Genomic DNA, 14852 nt, shown 5'->3' on the forward strand with positions numbered 1-14852 from the left:
GCCCTTTCAAGGACAACTCCTATGAGAGCTACGGCTGACCCAAGACCATCCCAGCAGCTGCAGGTGAAGGAGTGGGGAATCAAACCCGGTTCTCCTAGATAAGAGTCCGCACACTTAACCATGACACCAAACTGGCCAGAGTCTTGGTTCCCCTCCTCTGCTGTCCATACATCACCCTGCCCCCTTCTGCACCCAGCGGCTCTGCCTCTCCTGGGCTCATTCCGTTCCCAGCTCCAGGCGACACCAACACAGGGTGGGGGAGGGGAGGGCTGCAAAGTGGGACTTCCAGTTTCTCCTGCTTGCTTCCCATACGCTGTGCATTAGTGTAGAGCAAGCGTGGCCAACGTTTCTTAACGTAAGAGCCACACAGAATAAATGTCAGATATTTGAGAGCCACAAAACATGAATGAAGGTAGGAAGGAAGGAAGGAAGGAAGGAAGGAAGGAGGGAAGGGAGGGAGGGAGGGAGGAAGGAGAGAGGGAAGGAGGGAGGGAAAGAAGGAAGGACAGAGGGAAGGAGGGAAGGGAGGAAGGAAGGAAGGAAGGAGAGTGGGAAGGAGGGAGGGAAGGAAGGAAGGACAGAGGGAAGGAGGGAAGGGAGGGAGGAGAGAGGGAAGGAGGGAGGGAAGGAAGGAAGGACAGAGGGAAGGGAGGGAGGAAGGAGAGAGGGAAGGAGGGAGGGAAAGAAGGAAGGACAGAGGGAAGGAGGGAAGGGAGGGAGGGAGGAGAGAGGGAAGGAAGGACAGAGGGAAGGGAGCGAGGAAGGAAGGAGAGTGGGAAGGAGGGAGGGAAGGAAGGAAAGACAGAGGGAAGGAGGGAAGGGAGGAAGGAAGAAGAGTGGGAAGGAGGGAGGGACGAAGGACAGAGGGAAGGAAGGAAGGAGAGAGGGAAGGAGGGAGGGAGGAAGGACAGAGGGAAGGAAGGAAGGAAAGTGGGAAGGAGGGAGGGAAGGAAGGAAGGAGAGAGGAGGATGGAGGAAGGATGGAGAGAAGGAAGGACAGAGGGAAGAGAGGGAGGAAGGAAGGAAGGAGAGTGGAAAGGAGGGAGGGAAGGAAGGAAGGAAGTAAAGGAAGGAGAGAATAAATGGGGGAGGGAGGGGCAGAAAGAAAGCAACTAGTTTTAAATTTGTTCTGCAAGCCGCCAGCTGGCTTGGCTTGGAGAAGTGATTTAAAGTGACAAATGGCTTCTCCAAGCTGGCTGATGGGGCAAGAGAGGCTTTGAGAGCCACATGTGGCTTCCGAGTGTAGAGCCATTGGAGTCTATGGTTTATGCCCCCAGAGGTTTTCATTTCCTTACATATCTGCAAGTTAATGTTCCCTAGCGCTTGTGCCATTCCCCACAAAAACTTTAGCATTCTCATCTCCAGTTACTGGCAGCATACTAGGCTTAGAATTATTGTCTCGCACCCCCATACAATTTAGTTTAAAGCTCTCCTTATTGGGTTAGCAAGGCTCTTACCAAGCACCTTTCTTCCTGCCTTCCTGAGGTGGAAACCATCTCCCGATAGAAGACCTTCATCTTGAAAGTGTAAGCCGTGATCCAAAAATCCACACCTTTCCTGACCACGCCATCAATGTAGCCAATTGTTTATTTGCAGTATTCTTCTTTCCAGTCCTGAACCGTGGCCTTCAACAGGAAGAACAGAGGAAAACATGAACTGTGCCCCAGCTCCTTCACCTTCTAACCCAGAGCCACATAGTCTCTTTCAGTATGTTCCTGGCTGTGCCAGAAAGTATCATTCCTTCCCACGTGGATCAGCAAGAAAGGATAATAATTCATGGGCTTGACGAGTCTTACTCTTTCTGTCACATCCTGGATGCGTGCACCTGATAGAGAGCATGCCTCTTGTTGCACACCCCATCAGTGCCAAAAGTCAAGTCCCCCAGCCCAATTTTAAGAGACTCGACAGCCAGAGGTCCAAGTGGGTTGATCCAGAGATCCCTTTATTGCCACCTCTCTCTCTCTCTCGGCTTGACTTGGCGAACGAAGATTTAAGAAGGGTGCAATAGTCCACGTTTGCTGCAGGCTTGCTGGTGGCTGACAAGACCAATGCGGGACAGGCAGATCCGGCCACAGTGGCTGCAGGGAAAAGTCTGATTTAGGGTTGGTGCTGTAGCAGTGCGATTCTTCCTCAATCTCCTTTTGTCCTCAAGACCAGCTCTGCGTGCGTTCTCAAAGGAAGAGACAGCCTGGTGGATGGTGTGCCTCCATGCTTTGCGATCTGAGGCTAGGTCAGACCACTGGTGATGGTTGATGCGACAGAGATTTCTTCAAGGAGTCCTTGTACCTCTTCTTTGGTGCCCCTCTATTTCGATGGCCGGTGGAGAGTTCGCCATACAGGGCAATCTTGGGAAGGCGGTGGTTTTCCATCCTAGAAATATGCCCTGCCCAGCGCAGCAGGAGAAAAAGCAGCTCTCTCTTTCTTTACTAACATCCTTCCTGCGTTTTCCCTCAAAGCCATCTTTACAAAGCCCTAACATTTATACAATTTTGATAACAAAGACCGGCCTGAGGATTGGTTACAAAGTTCTCGCTTCTGGGTTTTAGCCTTTTCCTATTGGCTCAAGAAGAGCCCCGTGGCACAGTGTTAAAGCTGCAGTGCTGCAGTCCTAAGCTCTGCTCCCGACCTGAGTTCGATCCCCTGTGGAAGCTGGGTTTTCAGGTAGCCGGCTCCAGGTTGACTCAGCCTTCCATCCTTCCGAGGTCGGTCAAATGAGTCCCCAGCTTGCTGGGGGGAAAGCGTAGGTGACTGGGGGAGGCAAGGGCAAACCACCCTGTAAAAAGTCTGCCGTGAAAACGTTGCGAGAGCAACGTCACCCCAGAGTCGGAAATGACTGGCGCTTGCACAGGGGACCTTTCCTTTTTTTTCCTGTTGGCTCAAAGAAGCCTGTCTCTTTCAGGATGATGTAATTCCTTGAACATTTCTTTGTTCTGTACTCCCAAACTCCTACCTTCCTGGCATCTAGCATTTGGACGGAACTCTGTGGTTAGGTGTCCCTCTAAGAATGTGCAGATGGCCAAGGGACGTTTGTTCAGGTCCTTTGTCCTTTGTCTTCAAGGAGGGACGGTGGCTCAGTGGTAGAGTGCCTGCTTGGGAAGCAGAAGGTCCCAGGTTCAATCCCTGGCATCTCCGACTAAAAAGGGTCCAGGCAAATAGGCGTGAAAAACCTCAGCTTGATACCCTGGAGAGCTGCTGCCAGTCTGAGTAAACAAGGCTGACTTTGATGGACCCAGGGTCTGATTGGGGAGGGACAGTGACTCAGTGGCAGAGCACTTGCTTGGTAAGCAGAAGGACCCAGGTTCCCAGGTTCAATCCTCGGCATCTCCAACAAAAAAAGGGTCCAGGCAAATAGGCGTGAAAAACCTCAGCTTGAAACCCTGGAGAGCCGCTGCCAGTCTGAGTAGACAAGACTGACTTTGATGGACCGAGGGGGGTCTGATTCAGTAGAAGGCAGCTTCATATTTTCAAATATGTTCATATATATGTCTTAGATTTGGTTCCAGAAAATGTGTCAATAAGTAAAACCTCTACTGTGGTGGCGGGGTGCCTCCTTCAGGCTGGGGGTCTTTCCTGAGGCCAGAAGAAGAGCTTTCCTTATCCAAGGATGTTTACTTTTTTTCCTCAGAGGATGCTGATAACATATTCTTGCTAGAGAAAAGGGCCTTGTGATATGCAATGTGCTTAGTAAGGAGTTATCTTTCTTTGTTCCCAAAGGCTTAATGCTAAGACCACCATGGGCCTATGGACCATGGATGCTAATTCATACATGTTAAGGCAGGTTCTATGACTAGAGTGAGTGCAGATCTATCTGGCACTCTGTGCATGCTCTAGTCTGTGAACCTGAATCTACATTCCACATTGGGGAGGGACAGTAGCTCCGTGGGGGGAGGGACGGTGGCTCAGTGGTAGAGCATCTGCTTGGGAAGCAGAAGTTCTCAGGTTCAATCCCTGGCATCTCCAAAGGGTCCAGGCGTGAAAAACCTCAGCTTGAGACCCTGGAGAGCCGCTGCCAGTCTGAGAAGACAATACTGACTTTGATGGACCAAAGGTCTGATTCAGTAGAAGGCAGCTTCATATGTTCATATGTTCACTCTTGAGACAACAAGTCCGGTCAGCACACTTTGGGCTCTGCCCCTCTGAGGATGGAATCCCCAGCACTTGCCTCTTCTCGAGGGGCCTGAGGAACATCCTTCAAGCTTTGTGGAGGCTGGGGAAGTAGCCCTTCTTCTGGTGGTTCAGAATCCGTATCCACGGGGAGGCCCTGGAAACGATTGCTTAGCAACAGAGGCTCATAATGTCTCTTGGTTTTCCTGCTCTCGCGGGTCCCATTTTTCCATGCGCCCTCCTCCTTTGTTGGGTTCTCCTCCATTAGCTGAGATACTTTTCCCTCATCCTCTCAAGAGCACTTCATGTGTTCTGTCCACGAAATCATCACCTTCCCTTATACGCTGTAGTGTAGGCAAGCATGCCTCGGGTCCCCATATCTTCTCCTCCAGTAGGGCTATCGACTATCGCGTGGAAGTCGCTCTTACCCTCAGGGAGGAATACAAACATCCCATGGACTTTACATGTTACTGCCTCAGCTCCCTCACCAGCCATGCTGCCGCAAGCCATTTCAAAATCAGTTCTGCTTATCGTGACATCCTTGAAAACTCCACCGCCAAACTGCCTCTTGAGACTACTTGGAAGGAGCTACTCCGTTTCCTACAGGGCCCCCAGGCCAAGAGCCACAGGGCAGGAGCCCTTTAGCTCACCCTTCGGCTCGCACCAAACACTCACACCTCTGGAGATGAGGAGCCTTGCAACTTAAAGGCTCAGCACCTCTGACTCAACAGCCAGAGCAAGAGTAAAGGGTGGCTAGGCAAACGGGCCCTTCTCTCTCAGCCCCACACCAGACATGGGCCTGTTGTTGCAATGTGGAACGTTCAACCTTCAGAGTCTCACAGGGACGGCTGGTCACCGCAAGAGAGCACAAACCTCTCTGCTTCCCCCCTTTCCTGGACTCACCTCCCCCCTTCTCCCCCCCCCCCCCCGCACCTTGGCAGCAAGCACTGCTTCAAAGATAACAAGAATATTCCTTCCTGACCCCTGAGATGGAGCATGAAGCATCATTCTGCCTTTTCTCCCAGGCTGAATAACCGCAAAACATTATTAAGGGCCATAAAGTTATTCAGCCCTTTTATAATCCTCCCGCTCGGCGGCTCCTGCAGCCTGCCCAGCGAGAGGAACCGAGGAGCGTCTCCTTTTTATTGGCCCTGAATTTCTCAGCTGTTAATTTCTCTAAGTGACTTCTTGTTCTTCTGTGACGGAGTTAAAGAGGAAGACGGGATGCCATCCCGTTCCTTGGGCCAGCTGACAAATGACAAAAAGGGGGGGGGGATGATGTGTGTATGCGGGGCAGGGGTGGGATTCTAGCAGGAACTCCTTTGCAGAGAGCCAGTTTGGTGTAGTGGTTAAGTGTGTGGGCTCTTATCTGGGAGAACTGGGTTTGATTCCCCACTCCTCCGCTTGCAGCTGCTGGAATGGCCTTGGCTCTGGCAGAGCTGTCCTTGAAAGGGCAGCTGCTATGAGAGCCCTCTCCAGCCCCACCCACCTCACAGGGTGTCTGTTGTGGGAGAGGAGGGTAAAGGAGATAGTGAGCCGCTCTGAGACTCAGAGTGGAGAGTGGGATATAAATCCAATATCTTCTTCTTCTTCATATTAGGCCACACCCCCTGATGTAGCCAGTCCTCCAAGAGCTTACAAGGCTCTTTTTTGTAAGCTCTTGGAGGATTGGCTACATCAGAGGGTGGAGCCTAATATGCAAAGGAGCTCCTGCTAGAATTCCATCCCTGATTGTGGGGGGGGGGGATTCAGTGTCTGAGGAGGTTTACTGCCTGTGAGCAAGGGACACTCCTCCGTCCAAGGAGAAGCCGGCACGTCTAGTGCTGTCCTGCCTCTCTACCTCCCTCCATTGGCTGAGCACTTTCCTCCAGGGCTGACTCTGTTCTTCCTGGAACAAGTCCAGAGGAGGGCGACAAAGATGGTGAGGGCTCTGGAGACCAAGTCCTATGAGGAAAGGTGGAAGGAGCTGGGGATGTTTAGCCTGGAGAAGAGGTGGCTGAGAGGTGATAGGATCACCATCCTCAAGTCCTTGAAGGGCTGTCCTATAGAGGAGGGCGTGGAATTGTTTTCTGTGGCCCCAGAAGGTAGGACCAGAACCAATGGGATGAGATTAAATCAAAAGAGTTTCCGGCTCAACATTAGGAAGAACTTCCTGACTGTTAGAGTGATTCCTCGGTGGAACAGGCTTCCTCGGGAGGTGGTGGGCTCTCCTTCCTTGGAGGTTTTTCAACAGCGGCTAGATGGCCATCTGACAGCGATGAAGATCCTGTGAATTTAGGGGGAGGTGTTTGTGAGTTTCCTGCATTGTGCAGGAGGTTGGACTAGATGACTCTGGAGTTCCCTTCCAACTCTATGATTCTATGATTAGGAAGAACTTCCTGACCGTTAGAGAGGTTCCTCAGTGGAACAGGCTTCCTCGGGAGGTGGTGGGCTCTCCTTCCTTGGAGGTTTTTCAACAGAGGCTGGATGGCCACCTGACAACAATGAAGATCCTGTGAATTGAGGGGGAGGGGTTTGTGAGTTTCCTGCATTGTGCAGGGGGTTGGACTAGATGACCTGGAGGTCCCTTTCAACTCTATGATTTTATGATTCCTTGAGGGTCAGGTGGAACAAAAACATCTTCTAGAAATGCAGAACCACAAGAGTCTGATTTGAATTGGAAGAAGAAGAAGATGATGGTGCTTATGATGGTGGTGGTGGTGATGATGATATTGGATTTATATCCCGCCCTCCACTCCAAATCTTAGAGTCTCAGAGTGGCCTACAATCTCCTTTCCCTTTCTCCCCCACAACAGACACCCTGTGAGGTGGGTAGAGCTGAGAGGGCTCTCACAGCAGCTGCCCTTTCAAGGACAGAGTCTCAGAGCGGCCTGCAATCTCCTTTCCCTTCCTCCCCCACAACAGACACCCTGTGAGGTGGGTGGGGCTGAGAGAGCTCTCACAGCAGCTGCCCTTTCAAGGACAGAGTCTCAGAGTGGCCTACAATCTCCTTTCCCTTTCTCCCCCACAACAGACACCCTGTGAGGTGGGTAGAGCTGAGAGGGCTCTCACAGCAGCTGCCCTTTCAAGGACAGAGTCTCAGAGCGGCCTGCAATCTCCTTTCCCTTCCTCCCCCACAACAGACACCCTGTGAAGTGGGTGGGGCTGGAGAGGGCTCTCACAGCGGCTGCCCTTTCAAGGACAGAGTCTCAGAGCGGCCTGCAATCTCCTTTCCCTTCCTCCCCCACAACAGACACCCTGTGAGGTGGGTGGGGCTGAGAGAGCTCTCACAGCAGCTGCCCTTTCAAGGACAGAGTCTCAGAGTGGCCTGCAATCTCCTTTCCCTTTCTCCCCCACAACAGACACCCTGTGAGGTGTATGAAGATATTGGACTTATATCCCGCCCTCCACTCCGAAGAGTCTCAGAGCGGCTTACAATCGCCTTTATCTTCCTCCCCCACAACAGACACCCTGTGAGGTGGGTGGGGCTGGAGAGGGCTCTCACAGCAGCTGCCCTTTCAAGGACAACCTCTGCGATCACTATGGCTGACCCAAGACCATTGCAGCAGCTGCAAGTGGAGGAGTGAGGAATCAAACCCGGTTTTCCCGGATAGGAGCCTGCACACTTAACACTGACTATACCAAACTGGAAGGATGCAGCCTGCTCTTCTTAGGGCATTAACCATGCCGTGGTTGGGGTCAGCTGCAGGATGGTAGACAGTGCTCCCCCTGCTGGTTGTGGGGGGATTCAACCCCCGAGGGTGGTGGTCTTTCTTGACAGGGTTTACAACTGATCTCCAGCTGGCAGAGATCAGCTCCCCTGGAGAAAAGACCGCTTGGACGGGTGGACTCTGTGGCATTGGCCTATGCTGAGGCCCCTCCCTTCCCCGCCCTCTCCTGGATCCACCCCCAAAGTCTTCAGGTGTTTTCCAACCCACACCTGGGAACCCTATCTCTAGAGACTGCTCCATCTCTTCTGAACAGTGATAGGATTGCCAGTCCTCAGCGGGTGCAGGGCATCCCCCCGTTTGGAGACCCTCCCCCCACTTCAGGGTTATCAGAAAGCCATGAGGGGGGAGGGAAATGTCTGCTGGGCACTCCTTTATACCCTACAGCAGGGGTGGCCAACGGTAGCTCTCCAGTTGTTTTTCGCCTACAACTCCCGTTAGCCCCAGCCATTGGCCATGCTGGCTGGGGCTGATGGGAGCTATAGGCAAAAAAAAAAAACATCTGGAGAGCTACTGTTGGCCACCCCCGCCCTATGGCACCCTATGATTCCCATAGTATAATGGAGATTCAATCTGTGGGTATCTGGGGCTTGGGGGAGGACTCTGTTTTTAAGGTAGAGGCACCAGATTTTCAGCACAGCATGCAGTGCCTCTCCTCAAAGCACCCTCCAAGTTTCAAAAGGATTGGAGCAAGGGGTTCAATTCTATGAGCCCCAAAAGAAGGTGCCCCTATCCTTCATTATTTCCAATGGAAGGAAGGCATTTAAAAGGTGTGCGGTCCCTTGAAACGCGAGTCCCTTGTAACGTGATGGCCAGAACTCCCTTCGGAGTTCAATCGTGTTTGTCACACCCTTGCTCCCGGCTCCACCCCCAAAGTCTCCTGGCTCCACCCCCCAAAGTCTCCTGGCTCCACCCTCAAAGTCTCCTGGCTCCACCCCCCAAAGTCCCCAGATACTTCTTGAGTTGGACCGGGCAACTCTAAACAGCAAAGACTGCAGCAAAGGCCCAAGCGGGCAGCCGTGTTGGTTTGAAGCCACAGAGCAAAGCTGGAGTCAAGGGGCACCTTTAAGACCAACAAAGTTTTATTCCGAATGCCAGCTTTCGTGTGCTCTAAGCACACTTCCATCAGACGGTAGGATGGAATGGCCGGCAGTCCTAAATACAGAGAAAGTGGGCAGGGAATTAGTATGCAAAATCATGGAGATATTTGTGAGCAGATTAAAAGAAGCACAGTTTGGGGTATGGTGATTGTTAGTTTATGTTAACCAGGCTGCGTCAAGAAGGGGAAGCTAAAAGTCAGAACGGCAGATTGATGTCTGTGTCATTCGGTGTGAAGTGCCATAAATAAGAGTCTGTTGTAATTAGGTCCCATTAGAAGAAGAAGAAGATGAAGATATTGGATTTATATCCCGCCCTCCACTCCGAAGAGTCTCAGAGCAGCTCACAGTCTCCTTTCCCTTCCTCCCCCACAACAGACACCCTGTGAGGTAGATGAAGGTATTGGATTTATATCCTGCCCTCCACTCTGAAGAGTCTCAGAGCGGCTCACAATCTCCTTTCCCTTCCTCCCCCACAACAGACACCTTGTGAGGTAGATGAAGATATTGGATTTATATCCCGCCCTCCACTCCAAAGAGTCTCAGAGCGGCTCACAATCTCCTTTCCCTTCCCCCCCCTCCCACAACAGGCACCCTGTGAGGTAGATGAAGATATTGGATTTATATCCCGCCCTCCACTCCAAAGAGTCTCAGAGCGGCTCACAATCTCCTTTCCCTTCCCCCCCCCCCACAACAGGCACCCTGTGAGGTAGATGAAGATATTGGATTTATATCCCGCCCTCCACTCCAAAGAGTCTCAGAGCGGCTCACAATCTCCTTTCCCTTCCTCCCCCACAACAGACACCTTGTGAGGTAGGTGGGGCTGAGAGGGCTCTCACAGCAGCTGCCCTTTCAAGGACAACCTCTGCCAGAGCTGTGGCTGACCCAAGGCCATCCCAGCAGGTGCAAGTGGAGGAGTGGGGAAACAAACCTGGTTCTCCCAGATAAGAGTCCGCACACTTCACCACTACACCAAACCGGCTCTCCGGTTAGGCAGCCATGTTGGTCTGAAGCAACAGAACAAAGCAGTACACAAGTGCACCTTTAAGACCAATCAATCAACCTTTAATGGCATACAAAAACAGATTAAGAAACAATGGGCTAGACCTTTAAGACCATCAAGACTATAAAACTTCGTTGGTCTTAAAGGTGCACTTGTCTACGGCTTTAGTCTGTCGTAATGTTAGCTCTGGGTTGAAAAACGTTGGTCTTAAAGGTGCACCCTTGACTCCCGCTTTGTTCTGCAGCAAAGGCCATTTCCAAACAGCGAGCTCGTAAATCTGCCCAGCGCTCAGACCGGCCGGAGCTGCCTTTCTGACTTTCCCTTGGCTCTCCAGAAAGCGGGGCAGTTTTGTGTGCGACCCTAACCCATTACCTAAACACCATAAAATCTCTTGCTAACAAAGGTGGAGGAGACAGGGAGAAAAACAGCCTCTAACATCCAGTGTGATTATAGGGAAGAGAGCCGGAGGCCTCAGGATAGGGTAATAAAGCTGATTTATTGACCGAGCCCAGTAAGAGCAGCCCTGCTCCGGCTAGTGAGAAAGTCTTAAATTCCATTAGGTGATAAATACTGAGAGCGAATCAATTTGGTAGGAAAGCTAATTAGCTCCTGCGGAATGTTGCGGCTGGAGAAGGCCGGGATTTAATCTCCTCGTGATGGAGGGGCCTTTGGGTTGAAGGGCCCCCTAATGGGTGTTGGCGGGGTCCCAAACCATCCATTCAGAGGGAAGAGGAGAAGGGGGAGTGCTCCTTCCAAAGTGGGGTGGAGTCACGGCTGTGTTAGGAGGTCGACATGCCTGGCACAGGGGTGGTAGTGAATGCAGGGTCGAGAGGGGCCCTAAAGAGGCAATGAGAAATTTCTCACATCTTAAAGAGAACCCGATGAAGCTGTAAAACAAAATAGGACTCAAGTGGCACCCTTAAGACCAACTTAGTTTTATGCAGAATTAAGTTTTCATGTGGTCTTTCTAAGCACACTTTATCAGACGAGGAATCAGGTACAGGGAGCAAAGCCACACATAGAAGAAGAAGATATTGGAGTTATATCCCGCCCTCCACTCCGAAGAGTCTCAGAGTGGCTCACAATCTCCTTTACCTCCCCCCCCTCACAACAGACACCCTGTGAGGTAGATGAAGATATTGGATTTATATCCCGCCCTCCACTCCGAAGAGTCTCAGAGTGGCTCACAATCTCCTTTCCCTTCCTCCCCCACAACAGACACCCTGTGAGGTAGTTGAAGATATTGGATTTATATCGCACCCTCCACTCCGAAGAGTCTCAGAGCGGCTCACAATCTCCTTTCCCTTCCTCCCCCACAACAGACACCCTGTGAGGTAGATGAAGATATTGGATTTATATCCCACCCTCCACTCCGAAGAGTCTCAGAGCGGCTCACAATCTCCTTTCCCTTCCTCCCCCACAACAGACACCCTGTGAGGTAGATGAAGATATTGGATTTATATCCCACCCTCCACTCCGAAGAGTCTCAGAGTGGCTCACAATCTCCTTTACCTCCCCCCCCTCACAACAGACACCCTGTGAGGTAGATGAAGATATTGGATTTATATCCCGCCCTCCACTCCAAAGAGGCTCAGAGCGGCTCACAATCTCCTTTACCTTCCTCCCCCACAACAGTCACCCTGTGAGGTAGATGAAGATATTGGATTTATATCCCGCCCTCCACTCCGAAGAGTCTCAGAGTGGCTCACAATCTCCTTTACCTCCCCCCCCTCACAACAAACACCCTGTGAGGTAGATGAAGATATTGGATTTATATCCCGCCCTCCACTCCGAAGAGCCTCAGAGCAGCTCACAATCTCCTTTACTTTCCTTCCCCACCACAGACACCCTGTGAGGTAGATGAAGATATTGGATTTATATCCCACCCTCCACTCCGAAGAGTCTCAGAGCGGCTCACAATCTCCTTTCCCTTCCTCCCCCACAACAGACACCCTGTGAGGTAGATGAAAATATTGGTTTTCTATCCCGCCCTCCACTCCAAAGAGTCTCAGAGCGGCTCACAATCTCCTTTACCTCCCACCCCCCTCACAACAGACACCCTGTGAGGTAGATGAAGATATTGGATTTATATCCCACCCTCCACTCCGAAGAGTCTCAGAGTGGCTCACAATCTCCTTTACCTCCCCCCCCCCAACAGACACCCTGTGGGGTAGATGAAGATATTGGATTTATATCCCGCCCTCCACTCGGAAGAGTCGCAGAGCGGCTCACAATCTCCTTTACCTTCCCCCCCCCCCCACAACAGACACCCTGTGAGGTAGATGAAGATATTGGATTTATATCCCGCCCTCCACTCCAAAGAGTCCCAGAGCGGCTCACAATCTCCTTTGCCTTCCTCCCCTACAATAGACACCCTGTGAGGTGGGTGGGGCTGGAGAGGGCTCTCACAACAGCTGCCCTTTCAAGGACAACCTCTGCCAGAGCTCTGGCTGACCCAAGGCCATGCTAGCAGGTGCAAGTGGAGGAGTGCGAAATCAAACCCGGTTCTCCCAGATAAGAGTCCGCTCACTTAACCATAGGCTTCCCAAACCCCCCACTCTGCCGGGGGACTCTTGGATTAGCAGCCTCCTCCCCCGCTCTTCAAATATCTGGAAGCGGGGGTGGGGGTGGGGAAACAGCACCGTGTCACTTTCCCTGCCTGCCTCCCTCCCTCGCAGGCTTCAGGCTTCTCCCTTCCTCCGGGTCACAAAGACCCGCCCACCGCCAGCCTGCTAGTCACTCCAGTCCGCCTCCCTTCGCCAAGTGCATGCTGGGACTCGAAGTCCTTGCGTCCTCTCCGGCTGCCACAGGCGTCTCCTCCTGGAGTCTGGCCAGCGGAGCGGGGGGGGGGGAGCTCTGCCCCCAGAGGACCATGTGCGTTTTTACCTTCGAAGGCTTCAGTCGCTGATTGAAAGGCTTCCTCTTGGGATGGGGTGTCTGTGTTACTTTGAAGAAGTTGGCAGCAACTCGTGTGTAGAGAGGGCAATCCCCCTTCAGTGTTGCCAGGAATGGGGGGGGGGGGGAAGTCTGCTGAGCACTTCATTATTCTCTATGTGGAGATTCTCATAGGGTATAATGGAGAATTGATCTGGAGGTTTCGGGGGCTCTGGGGGTGCTGTTTTTTTGAGGTAGAGGCACCAAATTTTCAGTATAATATCTAGTGACTCTCCCCAAAGTATCCCCCAAGTTTCAAAACGATTGGACCAGGAGATCCAATTCTATGAGCCCAAAAGAAGGTGCCCCTATCCTTCATTATTTTCTATAGAAGGAAGACATTTAAAAAGGTGTGCGGTCCCTTTAAATGTGATGGCCAGAACTCCCTTGGAGTTCAATTATGGTTGTCACAGCCTTGCTCCTGGCTCCACCCCCAAAGTCTCCTGGCTCCACCCCCAAAGTCCCCAGATATTTCTTGAATTGGACTTGGCAACCCTACTTAACCACTACACCAAACCGGCTCTGGTTTCTATATACTTCTATATACTTGGACTGGTTTCTATATACTTCTTAGTAATAGGGTTGCCAAATCCAATTCAAGAAATATCTGGGGACTTTGGGGGTGGAGCCAGGAGACATTAGGGATGGAGCCAAGATCAAGGCTGTGACAAGCATCATTGAACTCCAAGGGAGTTCTGGCCATCACATTTAAAGGGACCTCTGCACCTTTTCAATTCCTTCCTTCCATAGGAAATAATGAGGGATAGGGGCACCTTCTTTTGGGGCTCATAGAATTGGACCCCCTGGTCCAATCTTTTTGAAACTTGGGGGGTATTTGGGGGAGAGGCACTAGATGTTATACTGAAATTTTGGTGCCTCTACCCCAAAAAACAGCCCCCCCAGAGCCCCAGATACCCGCGGATCAATTCTCCATGATTTTCTATGGGAATAAATCTCCATAGGGAATAATAGAGTTCCCAGCAGACATTTCCCTCCCCTCCCCCCGCTTTCTGATGACCCTGAAGCGGGGGGAGGGTCTCCAAACCGAGGGATCCCCTGCCCCCACCTGGGGATTGGCAACCCTGCATAGTAAATTGGCCACTAGCTTGCATTTTTTGTTGTGTTATCCATTCTAGTGACCTCTCTCGGATTGTATTCCAATCGGGAGCTCGGCACCCTATCCTGCAAGCCCGGCGCTAGAGTCGGGTGTGCACACCCAGTGGATAAAGAGGAGCGTTCCCGTGGGGATGACTTCCGGAGTGGGATTTCCCTTGCTCATCTCTCCCCCTCTCCCCTGCAGGTGGTGAAAGTGGTGGGCAGCAACATCTCCCACAAGCTGCGGCTCTCCCGGGTCAAGACGACGGACGAGGGGACCTACGAGTGCCGGGTCATCGACTTCAGCGACGGCAAAGCCCGGCACCACAAGGTGAAGGCCTACCTGCGGGTCGAGCCGCCGGACGAGATCGGCGAGGCCCGCCGCCGCAGCCCCCCCACCGCCGGGCACCTGCAGGATACCCAAGGGATGGGGGGCCAGCTCTCTGACCACAGCAAACTGAACGGCGCCCACCCTCACCACCAGCACCAGCACCACAAGCCGGGCAAGGAGCTGAAGAAACGCTCCGTGGACGACAACGACGACGCGGCCTGCTCCCTTTAGACTGGCTGGCCTTCAGAGCCGTGGTCCTGATTGGCCTGAGGGGGTTTCTCCCTCGTCCACTCTCCCCGCACAGACACCCCTACATCCACACACCCTCCCTGCCCCCATCGGACGGTGGGAACGCCGTGCCTCAGACGCCACAGCCTTCTGGGGCCTGGCTGTTGCCGAATAACAGTAAAACAAACGCCACCAACTAGAGGCTTTGGCCTCCGCATGAATCCCAGTCACACCACCCCCTTCGGTCGGCCATGTAGATATGTATTTTTAAACATTTTGTTTTAGCTGCCCGTTGTCCCCTGAATGGACCGTGGGCCTTTTTGTTTTTTCCTGTGACTCCAGGGACAAAATGG

General features: G+C 52.3%; 1 protein-coding gene across 1 annotated transcript in view; it reads left to right on the forward strand.

Annotated features, from left to right (window-relative positions):
* VSTM2L (V-set and transmembrane domain containing 2 like) overlaps nt 1-14568 on the forward strand; it is a 216861-nt gene extending 202293 nt beyond the window's left edge. Inside the window, exon 4 of the mRNA XM_060233171.1 lies at nt 14146-14568. Within this exon, the coding sequence (XP_060089154.1) occupies nt 14146-14502 (357 nt within the window). The 3' untranslated portion in view covers nt 14503-14568. The remainder of the gene's footprint in view (nt 1-14145) is intronic.
* The last annotated feature ends 284 nt before the right edge of the window (nt 14569-14852 follow it).

The sequence above is a fragment of the Heteronotia binoei genome, chromosome 2 (assembly GCF_032191835.1).
Source record: "Heteronotia binoei isolate CCM8104 ecotype False Entrance Well chromosome 2, APGP_CSIRO_Hbin_v1, whole genome shotgun sequence".
Taxonomy (NCBI): Eukaryota; Metazoa; Chordata; class Lepidosauria; order Squamata; family Gekkonidae; genus Heteronotia; species Heteronotia binoei.